The sequence below is a fragment of the Bos indicus genome, chromosome 9, assembly GCF_029378745.1.
Source record: "Bos indicus isolate NIAB-ARS_2022 breed Sahiwal x Tharparkar chromosome 9, NIAB-ARS_B.indTharparkar_mat_pri_1.0, whole genome shotgun sequence".
NCBI classification, from domain to species: Eukaryota; Metazoa; Chordata; class Mammalia; order Artiodactyla; family Bovidae; genus Bos; species Bos indicus.
This window is the reverse complement of record NC_091768.1, coordinates 13,456,949-13,470,091: the sequence shown is the minus strand read 5'-3', so window position 1 is coordinate 13,470,091 and position 13,143 is coordinate 13,456,949. Positions and strand designations below refer to the sequence as shown.

General features: G+C 41.1%; 1 protein-coding gene across 1 annotated transcript in view; it reads right to left on the bottom strand.

Moving 5' to 3' along the window:
• CD109 (CD109 molecule) overlaps positions 1-13,143 on the bottom strand; it is a 136,719-nt gene that overhangs the window by 15,280 nt on the left and 108,296 nt on the right. Inside the window, exons 24-28 of the mRNA XM_070795748.1 lie at positions 7,380-7,461; positions 5,193-5,421; positions 3,773-3,938; positions 1,902-2,092; positions 600-755 (exon numbers count right to left, since the gene is read on the bottom strand). Of these exons, the coding sequence (XP_070651849.1) occupies positions 600-755; positions 1,902-2,092; positions 3,773-3,938; positions 5,193-5,421; positions 7,380-7,461 (824 nt within the window). The remainder of the gene's footprint in view (positions 1-599; positions 756-1,901; positions 2,093-3,772; positions 3,939-5,192; positions 5,422-7,379; positions 7,462-13,143) is intronic.

The window sequence follows — 13,143 nt, the reverse complement described above, 5'->3', positions numbered from 1 at the left end:
AGTTACTGCTTTCCTCCATTACCCTCAACTTCCTGCAAGGTTAGCCAGGGAATAAAGTTAGGGTCTAGCACAGTCCTCTATCCCATGTTTAAGGAAAAAATTCTACTACTGGTTCTATCAACTCCGAAGAGGAGTGTGGTACAACCAAAAGGAACATGGTCTTTGACACAATGGGTTCAAATTTTATTTCTACTGTTACTAGCAACATGATTGTGGGCAAGTTACTTAAACTCCCTTAGCCTCGGTTTTATAATATGTATAGTGGGGATTAAAGTATTTGCTTCTCAGTCTTGGTTTGAAAAGTAAATACAATATAACACACACAAAGAAATCTGGCACAGGGTCTGAAAAGAGTAGGAGCTCAAAGGGTATTCATTCACGTCCCAATACGACAGGACCCATGTTTTCACCTTTTCCAAATCTTTGCAAAGTTCTCATCCCCTTCTCCCTTCCCCCGCTCAGCAAATTCAACCACAGAAGGGTACTCCTTCCTGTCAGGAGAGGGCTCTGGGAAGAAGTCTTTGTTGAAGTCAACAGAAAGGAAATCATCAGCAGAAGGGATCAGCTACACATTCAGATAACCACCCCCTTGTCCACACCTCTGCCGTCTGGAGGAGAAAGCGGTTCTGTGTGTCAATCACAAACTTCACAGGACTCAGTGAACCGGACCCCTCCACAGTCACTTGGATATTTGTCTCTTCTACATTCATTAAAGCTGCAAATTCAGATAGGGCCTTCAAGGCCACAATGGTGTCCTGTTGTGGGGAAAAAAAGGTTTGTGCACATAAGCATACATTAAGGCTTCCAAAGAGTAAATTTCAGTAATGTTTAGGATACCACTATACACTCATCCACCTTTCTTGGGTGAGGAGCTCACCTAGGTCCACCTTTGAATTTGGTTGACCTGGATACAGGAAAGACTCAGAAAACATCTGCTGACTAGAACTGAGATCCTACTGTACCAGATACCACAGGGAACTAATTTATCCTATATGAGTATCAGATATGATGTCTATATCAATGATGGAAAAAAATTAAAATTAATAACTTAAGCCTTTAAAGTTACTAAACCTTTATTAAACTGCCATGTTATTTTATGAAGTCATGAAAAAAAGGAACCACATATAGTAAATATATATATATTCAATATATATATATCAAACCAGTCATTCCTAAAGGAAATCAACCCTGAACACTCATTGGAAAGACTAATGTTGACACTGAAGCTCCAGTACTCTGGCCAACTGATGTAAAGAGTCAATTCACTGGAAAAGACCCGGATGCTGGGAAAGATTGAAGGCAAAAGGAAAAGAGGGTGGCAGAGGCTGAGATGGTTGGATGGCATCACCGATTCAATGGACATGAACTTGGGCAAACTTCAGCAGATAGTGAGGGACAGGGAGGCCTAGCATGCTGCAGTCCATGGGGTCACAAAAGAGTCAAACACGACTGAGCAACTAAACAACAACATATACATTTAATTTTGTATTTAATTAGTTTTGGGCTTCCCTGCTAGCTCAGCTGGTAAAGAATACGCCTACAATGCAGGAGACCCTGGTTCAATTCCTGGGTCAGGAAGTTCCGCCAGAGAAGGGATAGGCTACCCACTCCAGTATTTTTGGACTTTCCTTGTGGCTCAGATGGTTAAGAATCTGCCTGCAATGCAGGAGACCTGGGTTTGATCCCTGGGTTGGGAAGATCCCGTGGAGGAGGGCATGACAATCCATTCCAGTATTCTTGCCTGGAGAATCCCAATGGATAGAGGAGCTTGGCGGGCTACAATCTATGGGGTTGCAAAGGATCAGGCATGACTAAGCACAGCAGAGCAGAGTTGGTTTTACATATATATAGTTATTTATATAGATAGATAGCTAAAGAAATTGAAAGCGATCATCACTCACCTGGGTAGACGCAAAACCTCCCAAGCTATTTCTCTGCCTGCTTAGCCACCTCATAATCGGAATTCCCTCAGGAACCCGATGCTGCAAGAAATGTGAGAGCAGTGCATAGGCTGCAACTTCAATATCCAGGGAGCTCGGCTGCCAGGATTCAGACAGTCTGGACACCAATGACACCCAGAATTGCAGACCTCCTGCAGGAGAAAAGTAGTAACAGTCTGGCCAATTACAGAAAAATTACACTTGATACCATTGAACATTCCTACACTGGTCCAAGTTCTCCTTGACTAGCATAAAAATACACATATTTCTATACATGTGTATATTTCTGCCAAGCAAATATATGTATAATCACACACACATACAAATAAACATGTCTCTTCTTAAAATTATTAAAATTTATAAATTTTCATCCTTTTCCTATTACTTATATATGAGGACATTTTGATGAAAATATTTTCCCAAGAGAAATTCCATATGTCTGGCTTAAGACTAAACAGCTATAAACTTTTTGAAAAAACCCTAGTATATTCCAGACCATCCCCAAATATTTTCGGACACATTGGAAAGAAACTTATTCTGGGAATCTGCCATTAAGCAGCTCTAACATTCTAGGAAACAGTTCTTTTTCCATTATCTGAAAGTTAGTGTTATAAGTTCAAAATCCAAGACCCCAATAAAAAAATGAGAGACCCTGGCCAGCTCAACAATCTTCCTAGAGATGGTCCTGCTAGTCCCCGGGAGAAACATCCTACTTAGTACCCACTCCCCCTTCTCTCAAATATTACCATTTAGATGACGATTACATTTGAGTAGAAGGTAACACAACTACCACTTAGCCAAGCAGAGAAGCAGAAATGTCAAGAACTACTTCAGCCTCTAGGTAATAAATCTTCTAGTCCCCAGCACTGCTAATAGGATTTAACCTAAATTACTGCTAACAACTTGGGTTCGATCCCTGGGTTGGGAAGATCCCCTGGAGGAAGAAACAGCAACCTGCTCCAGCATTCTTGCTCAGGAAATCCCATGGACAGAAGAGCCTGGGAGGGCTACAGTCCAGGGGGTCACCAAAAGTCAGACACGACTGAGGACACATGCACTGCTAATAATAACACAATATTTTTTACAGTCTCAGAAGCCTCTAAAGCACTTTCCATATTTAGCCTGTTTTGAATTCAAAGAGATTCAAAATCAATCGACATCACCTAAAATTATTTTTGCACACCCCATCCCCTTCCACCACACACACACACACACACACACACACACAACTGATCCCTGACTGTAGAGGCCATTTAGAAGTAATAACATGTGTACTTTTTGTCCTATCGTAGCCCACAAGCAGTGCTGTTAAAAAATCATACACACAGCTTGCTAATGGCATTTCTGATATTTGCATTTCTGTTAGCATTTTAATTCACATTTTTGAACACTTGCTACATGGTAAGGCCTGCACATCATCTCATTTAATCCTCACACCAATCCTAAAAGAGGTGTTATTCCCCTCTGACAGATAGGGAACCTGAAGCTCAGAAAGGTAACAGAACCAGAATTTGAGCCCAGGTCTTTCCAAAAACCATAGCCTTAATGATCACTCAAGGCCACAAAACCAGAAATGGCATCAGACAACTCGAAGGGTAACAGACACAAGGCAGAACGTGTCTAAAAAGAAGGAAACACCCAAGGCACGAAACTCTCTAGAAAACATCTTGGGGAGAGCAGCAGCAGGGTGACCGTGTCAGCCCATCGTGATTTTACCCACGTTGCATTTTCATCCCATTCAGATGTTAAGTGTAATCACCTCCATATCTGGTGTACAAAACTTTCTCATATCATGCACACATTTCACAATGCACAGGGGTTACATGCTTTACCTTCTTGTTCTGCTCTCCAAGTCAGCATATCCAAAGCTTCCTTGGCTTTAGGGCTCCTCCCAGATGACAGTGCATAGGTTACAAGTGCCAGGGTGTAATTGTCGGAAATTCCCCTATCAAATTCAGACTCCAAAAAGTTGATAGACTCCTGCACATCAATATTAGGCTGGAAAGAAAAGAATACACATTTTACTATTCAACATAACCTGTCACCACATACATATTTATATAAAAAGTTTTTTCAAACATTCATTCAAAAACAAGTTCAGTGTCTATTAAGCACCTGACTTTGTCTTAGACAGTGGAAATCACCCCTGATCACTGACAATTAAAGATCTGCCATGTATTTTGAAAAAATACCACTTTTCAGGTTCTACAAGCAAACAGGCACCATGCTGTAGAGGGAATAAAAAATAAGAAGTGGTGTTTTTGCCAGTGTTTCTCCCATTGACTATCATGAACTAAGACAAGGACATAAAAGGTATCCTGAGAAAGATACTTCACATATATGATCTAAGGTGCTGAAGCTCTAAATTGAGGAGAAAGGTTATATCCCACATGCCTAGAACTAGGCTAGGAAAACTGCAGGAGCTTAATACTGAGAATGGCTGCTTTTGATCATTTGCAGTCAGCAATAAGCAGTAAAAGGCATCAATCACTGAGACAGCTCTGGAGCAAAATTAAGCTCATTCGCATAACTTTCTGGGCACACCCATCCTCACCCAGACATCCATGCCCACTTAACATGCTTTTTAGTGGGTGTACTTTTTACTGGGGCTTCCCAGGTTAGTAAAGAACCTGCCTGCCAATACAGGAGACATAAGACATGCAGATTCGATCCCTGGGTGGGGAGATCCCCTAGAGGAGGGCATAGCAACCCACTCCAGTATTCTTGTCTGAAGAATCCCATGGACAGAGAAGCCTAACGGGTTATAATCCACTGGGTCACAAAGAGCCAGACATGACTGAAGCTACTTAGCACACACGCCTGTACTTTTTACTAAATTAGTAGACATTATAATTGCTCCAGGGTATTTTAGAAATTAAAAAAAAAAGCCCTTCACAATCTAAGTATGCTAGAACATATTCCCAAATTCTGAAGACTTTTCTGTCCTCTAAAAAATTAATTATCATTATCCAATGATAAAATATGTGTTGACTTATCTTACCAATAACAAGAACACTTAATGTTACCAAGCATTTTTAAAATGCTCTTAGCTTACTCAAAAGAGTGGGTTGATATTTTCATTCTCAGCTGTTGGAATGTGTCCACAAATGCAAAGCAAAAGAATATTCCAATTTAAGACTTCAAATGTGATGGAATACTGCAAAATTCTTTACGTTTCCAGACATGTATTTGACCCATCAAGACCTACCTTTCTTGTGATTTCCCACCCATTATTTATTAAATATTAAATACCTGATACTTTTTATATCCCAGGAGAGAAGTCACAATATAAGCTGTAAGAGTTACAGGACTTTTATTGCCACCTTGAAGTTCACTGTGGATCACTCTTCCTGGCTCCCAAAATTCACCGTTGGATTTCTGATGTCCTTTGAGCCAGGTATATGTTCTGTGTAACACATTCTGATCAATGTCTATGTAAGGATCAGCTTCAAGGAAACATCTTAAAACAAAAGCTGACAACCTTGGTGAAAGGGGGGAAAAATTACATAAAATACACTTTATGAAGTCCTCCAAATTACACCAAGCAAGAAAACACCAACAATAACACTTTTCCCCCATCAAAAGATTCTCCAAAGGGCCAGTCACTGAAGAAGGAGCAGAAGGACAGAAAACAACCAAGAGACAGAAAGTAAACAACTCAGCCAGGCAGTGGGCATAGCTTCCCGTAAGTGCGGCAGGGAAATTCCAGGTCAGCTCACAAAACAGCAGAGTTGGTAAAGAACCTGGAAATCATCTCATCCCACCTCATTATTTTATAGGCTGAGAATCTGAAACTCAGAGAGGGTTAAATAAATTGTCCAAGGTTATTCACCTGTGGACTGTTCTGGGTATTTACCTAGGAAGATCTCATTGCACGTTTGGTTCAACCCCAAAGCAATGGAAGAAGTATGTTTAATCCACAATCAAACTGTAGTACTTTTAAGTAGAGCAAACGGATATTTCTATCCTACAGGACAGGAATCGGCAAATTACAGTCTGTGGGCCAATACTGTCTGGGCCAAATAATACAGCCCACCGTCTCCTTATATGTACCTCTTCCCACCCCTACCCTCCTCCTAAAATGGCTTTTTTTTTTTTTAAGGAAAAAAGGAAGAGAGGGTGAAGGGAAGAAGAAAAAACATACAACTAAGGTTCTATGTAGCCAACAGTGCCTAGCATATTTACTATCTGATCCTTTAAAGAAAAAGTATGTCAATCACTGCTACAGAACACCAAATATCGAGGTGAAAAGAACATCAAGCAATAAAACACTGAAACCTTTCTATTAATGGATCTATATCCTGACTCGTGCCAAAAGAAAATCTGAAGCAGATCTGTTTCATCCTATAAAAGATTTAGTGTGGTAAATATTACAAATATTCAATGTGATGTAGTTCTCTTTAACTTTGGGTATGCAGAAGAATTCACTTCCAGGCCCCCATGAAGTTAGGCATGGCCCCAGGACCAGCTCTGATCACAATAAAGTGATAAGAAATTGTACACATAGGCTGAAGCTTTGGATTGCCAGTGCTGGATATCCCAGCCTTCTATCCCAGACTGCAACAAGCCTGGAGGCTCTGGGTGAGACAGGGAGACAGTGGCTGAAACAAAGATGCAGAGCCCCCCTGGTGACCCACAGTGGAAATGCAGCATGCGCACAACATTTGCTAATCAACTACTGAGATTTAGAAGGTTTTTACCACAGCACACTTTAACTGACTCTACTGATATAATTAGCCTGTCTTTTTCTGAATGTAACCGAAGTTGAAGATAGTTCAAGAAGAGAGTAATCATTCAAAATAAGCCACACAGAGCTTTCATTCTGGAGGAAACTCTGAATGTTCATTATTTGACCCCCTCAATGGTTTTTCACAAAAAAATAACCTTAAAGAAACTACATTGACTGTATTACCACAAAATTCATGTTGCATTGTCTCTGATTAAAAAAAAAAAACTGGACTCCCCAAGTGGTCCAGTGGTTAAAACTCTGAGCATCCACCGCAGGGAGTATGGGTTCAATCTCTGGTTGGGGAAATAAGATCCCACATTCCGTGCAGTGAGGCCAATAAATAAATAAAGCATTTTTCAAAGTGATCTTTAAAAAAAATCTTAAAAGAACTATGTCCCAATACCCTGTATTTCTAACCAATTTATCTTGCCAGCTGCACCATCATCATAAAGTATTTTATTGCTGCTTTTCCCACCAAAAAAAAAAAGAGAGAGAGAGAGAGAATTTATGGCTTATCTTTTCTAAATAAAAGCATCTGATTTATTAGTGTTTTAAAGCCATATTTGAAAGGGAGAATCTCTTAAATTCAGGATCTGGAAAACGCAGGCTCCAAGCAGATACAGAGATTCACCTGTCAATTTCATGGCCATCATGACCTAGTAAGAGTCCATTCCATGACATGCACTTGTTCCCCCAGCAGAAACACTTACCAAGTGCTTCCAGAAGGGTCATCATTTCCGAAAGCACTGAAAGAGCCATCTTCCCTCTGATAGAGCAGTTCTCTCTGGTAACCTGAAGACAACAAAACAGATCATCAATGTAATCAAGTTTCAATGAATGGAAGTTTCTAATCATGACTCCATATTGAGGAGACATGGGCAGACAATGGGAAAGAAGACATGAAATCAAATAACATTGAATATTTTCCACATTATGTACTGTGGGAGATTAAGAACATCAGCACTTTCCAAGTAGAATGTACAAATTAAGAACTGAGATAGCCCCAAACTGGAATAAAGTCAGAATACCATTACACTATACATTAGCTAGAAATGGCTAACATTTCTAGCCATTCAAAAGCAAGTAAATTAGGGACTCTCCTGATGCTCCATCAGCTAAGACGCTGCACTCCCAGTGCAGAGGGCCCAGGTTCGTTTCCTGGTCAGGGAACTAGATCCCACACGCCATAACTAAGACTTGGTACAGTCAAATAAATAAATAAATATGTTTTTTAAAAATAAAGCAAGTAAATTAAAAAGTGGAATATTTAAGTCTGGCATTAACTACAATGGTTTCAATGTTTGTATGCTAAGTTGCTTCAGTCGTGTCCAACTCTTTGCAACCCCATGGACTGTAGCCCACCAGGCTCCTCTATCCATGGGATTCTCCAGGCAAGAATACTGGAGTGGGTTGCCATTCCCTTCTCCAGGGGACCTTCCCAACTCAGGGATCAAACCCAGGTCTCCCTCATTGCAGGCGGATTCTTTACTGTCTGAGACACCAGGGAAGCCCAATTTAATATGAAATATTATGATAAGTCAACACTGACTGTGTGTCAGGAACTAGTCAAAGCCCTTTATAGGTATAACTCTGGTACTCCCACAACTCTATGATTATCCCATTTTTTAGAGATGAAGAGACAGGAACTCAGAATACATCATGTGCAAGGTCACACATTGGTAGGCACTGAAGTTAGGCACTAGCCAAGGTCAATCTGTTTCCAAAGCCGCTGCTTCCTACTAATTCACTGAGCTTTTTCAATAATTAATATATGAAAAGTCCTTTCCCACCACCCCTCCCCCCAGGGACCATAAGTTCCTTCTCTCTAAATCTGTTCCTGCTTTGTAAATAAGTTCGTTTGTATCATTTCTTTTTAGATTCCACATATAAGGGATGTCATATGCTATTTCTCTTTCTCTGTCTGACTTACTTCACCCAGTATAACAACCAACAAGGACCTACTACACAGCACATGAACTCTGCTCAGTGTTACATGGCAGCCTGGATGGGAGGGGAGTCCAGGGAGAATGGATACATCACTACGAACAAAGCTAGTGGAGATCACCAGTTGAGCTATTCCAAATCCTGAAAGATGATGCTGTGAAAGTGCTGCACTCAATATGCCAGCAAATTTGGAAAACTCAGCAGTGGCCACAAGACTGGAAAAGGTCAGTTTTCATTCCAATCCCAAAGAAAGGCAATGCCAAAGAATGCTCAAACTACCGCACAGTTGCACTCATCTCACATGCTAGTAAAGTAATGCTCAAAATTCTCCAAGCCAGGCTTCAGCAATATGTGAACCGTGAACTTCCTGATGTTCACGCTGGTTTTAGAAAAGGAATAAGAACCAGAGATCAAATTGCCAACATCCGCTGGATCATGGAAAAAGCAAGAGAGTTCCAGAAAAGCATCCATTTCTGCTTTATTGACTATGCCAAAGCCTTTGACTGTGTGGATCACAATAAACTGTGGAAAATTCTGAAAGAGGTGGGAATACCAGACCACCTGATCTGCCTCTTGAGAAATGTGTATGCAGATCAGGAAGCAACGGTTAGAACTGGACATGGAACAACAGACTGGTTCCAAATAGGAAAAGGAGGACGTCAAGGCTGTGTACTGTCACCCTGTTTATTTAACTTCTATGCAGAGTACATCATGAGAAACGCTGGGCTGGAAGAAACACAAGCTGGAATCAAGATTGCCAGCAGAAATATCAATAACCTCAGATATGCAGATGACACCACCCTTATGGCAGAAAGTGAAGAGGAACTCAAAAGCCTCTTGATGAAAGTGAAAGTGGAGAGTGAAAAAGTTGGCTTAAAGCTCAACATTCAGAAAATGAAGATCATGGCATCCGGTCCCATCACTTCATGGGAAATAGATGGGGAAACAGTGGAAACAGTGGCTGACTTTATTTTTCTGGGCTCCAAAATCACTGCAGATGGTGACGGCAGCCATGAAATTAAAAGACGCTTACTCCTTGGAAGAAAAGTTATGACCAACCTAGACAGCATATAAAAAGCAGAGACATTACTTTGCTAACAAAGGTCCGTCTAGTCAAGGCTATGGTTTTTCCTGTGGTCATGTATGGATGTGAGAGTTGGACTATGAAAAAGGCTGAGCGCCGAAGAACTGATGCTTTTGAACTGTGATGTTGGAGAAGACTCTTGAGAGTCCCTTGGACTGCAAGGAGATCCAGCCAGTCCATTCTGAAGGAGATCAGCCCTGGGATTTCTTTGGAAGGAATGATGCTAAAGCTGAAACTCCAGTACTTTGGCCACCTCGTGCGAAGAGTTGACTCATTGGAAAAGATCCTGATGCTGGGAGGGATTAAGGAGAAGGGGACGACAGAGGATGAGATGGCTGGATGGCATGACTGACTCCATGGACGTGAGTCTGAGTGAACTCCGGGAGTTGGTGATGGACAGGGAGGCCTGGCGTGCTGCAATTCATGGGGTCGCAAAGAGTCGGACACGACTGAGCGACTGATCTGATCTGATAGGTATGGCTCAGTCTCTTCCCTGTTTGCCTGAAACTATCACAACACTGTCAATCAGCTATACTCTAGTAGAAAATAAAAAATTTATATATATATATAAAAAGTCCTTTGCACAGTACCTTTTACATGCTCTCAAAAAACAATAGACATTGCTCTCTAACATGGGTATAGAAAAGGACTTTCTAACCATCCAAATTTAAGAAAAAAAAAATTGATAATAGCAACAAAATTGTTTAAAACTTTCCCACGGCAAAACACTAGAGGCAAAGTTGAAAGACAGATGATCAACTAAAGGAAGGAGAGGAAGAGAAGGGGAGAAAAGGGAAGGGATGCTCCAGGTCCCTCCAGCATTAGAGGAGGTGCTTCTGTGGGAAGATGGACCAACCTGAGGGGAGGACCAAGTGACTCGCCTGAGTCACATCAGCGGCAGTTCCCAGGACGGGTTCCTGTGAAACCCTCAGAAAGATGAGATCAGCGCGTAGGGAAATGACCCCTCAGGTGGCTGACCGCCAACCATCGCCATTAATATCAACACCTGGCACAGTTCTTTCGCCAGGAGCAGCCAGCCCAGAGGAGGGGGATGACTCGCAGATAGTCTCCAGGTATGGAGTACATTTCCTGAGCTGGTTTAGGTGAAACTGAGACTCCAGTCCTCCAGCTCTGCTCCCTGGGCAAAAGAGGAAGGAACCAGAACCAAGTGGATCTCCGGTGAGGAGCCCTTCCCTGTCTGAAGCCACCCATGCATCATGAGAGAACCCATGGCTACTTGTCCTCCAAGCCATCCAATTCCATAAGAGAAACAGACAGCTTGCTTGGCTGTAAGCTTTATTGTTTGTATAGTAGTAATTCAGTGTTCCAGGGTAGTCACCTAAATTGGAGACTTTTCATCTCCAGGTGAGAAAGGCAAAAACATGTTTATCTCCAAAATGTATGAAGAAATAAGAGTATTGCCTTTAAGTTCATAGTTTTATGAAGAGCTCTTGCGTTAGAAAGTAATATATAATCAGAATTAACAGACGCTTCTAAAACTTAAAATAATGATGCATGAACTGTTATTTATAAAGGGTCGGACAAGATACATACATTGTGGGCCATGAATTTTCTTTGGAATAGTCATGAATGTAAAATATTTACAATTTATCATAATAAAGAGGAAAGGACCACTCATAGAAGCACATAGAAAAGTAAAGTTCTAAACATAATTTGTCTTAGTTTATGACAAGTGTCATAATTGCATACAAATAAAAGAAGTAAAATCAGCTGTTTGTGGCTATATCAATATCTTTCTTTGGCAAAAAAAAAAAAAAAACGGATTAAAATATTCTCTATACTAAAAGAAAAGTATTCATTATCAACTTCCTTACTCTTTCTGACATGAAATGGACAGTGAGAAATTCACCAACATTTTCTTTTCAGCATCTTCACTACTGCCTCTAGCCATTCTTGTGAAGGCCAAATGCAGCATCAGAGTTCTGAAACCTATTATTCCCTGTCTTTATTTCAACAGAGAAAATATAATGTGTTTTCAACCAAGTTTGGTCTGAGTCTTACTTGAAAATACGAGCTGCAGGAACTACAATTTAAATATTTGAACAAGTTTTCATTTTATGATTCTATTTTTCTTTTTGACAGTAAGAGACACTTCATTCAATGATGTAGTTATTGTTTTGATAAAAAAAATAAAAATACAGGGTTAGGTCACAGGGCTCCTGGGCCAAGCATGATTTAAGGAAAACTATGCGCTGTTCACAAATGATATTTAATAATATAATCATGACTTGTGTCAAAGCCACTTTAATCCCTTAAAAAAATTAAAACAACTATGGTATATTTTTTAAAACTTTGGCAAACGTGATGGCAAAAGGAAAAACAGAGTCTCTGAAATGAGGCACTGATCTCATAATGAAAATCACAACACCAAGAAGTTTTTGTCTGCTATTCTATAACTAATATGATTTAGTTCATCATGTGAAAAGATGCATTTTTGAGGAGCTCACTGGAGAAAACTCTAGAGAGTCCCTTGGACTGCAAGGAGATCACACCAATCCATCTGAAAAGAAATCAATCCCGAACATTCATTGGAAGGAGTGATGCTGAAGCTGAAGCTCCAGTACTTTGGCCACCTGATACGAAGAGCTGACCCATTTGAAAAGACCCTGATGCTGGGAAAGATTGAAGGCAGGAGGAGAAGAGGACGACAGAAGATGAGATGGTTGGATGACATTATCAACTCAGTGGACATGAGTTTGAGCAAACTCCGGGAGACAGTGAAGGACAGGGAAGCCTGGCATGCTGCAGTCCATGGGGTCACAAAGAGCTGGACAAGACTGAGTGGCTGAACAACGACAACAGCTGGACAGAGTCCAGCCACTTCACCAGCTCAAAAGGCAACAGGCTCAAATCCCTAGTCACATTTCCTAGTTCATAAAAACCTGCCAAAGCCAGGTAGACACTGTGGTGGTTAGAAATAGCCATGTATCGCGGAAACACCTGAGAGATCTTCTAGACCCTCAACCTCCACATCAGGATGATCAACCTAAAGCCCAACGAAGTTAATGCTGATACGAATGCCTTCACCCATTCTGTACATACTGAGGGGCCCAAATGGTGACCCCGTGGAGAAGAGATTCAGGCAGTCCCCACTATCAGGGAACTTACCTTCTAGAGCAGGAGACAGTCAGATAACAGAAAACAAAAACATTTTAAATAATGTCAAGTGTGATGAAGAATATATTAAGTGGCATAATTTAAGAATATTAAATGGCATAATTTAAGTCAGAGCTACCAACAGGCCAGGGAAGGCCATTTTGAGGAAAACACCACCTGGACGACCAGAAAGAGCCAGCCCTGGAAAGATGTGGGGTAAGAGCACCCCAGAAGACGGCAGGACAGGTGGAAAGACCCTGAGCACTGTGGCCCTGGGAGCACACTAGACATAGCAGGACAGAGTCCTGATGGGATAGTTGCAGGAGAAG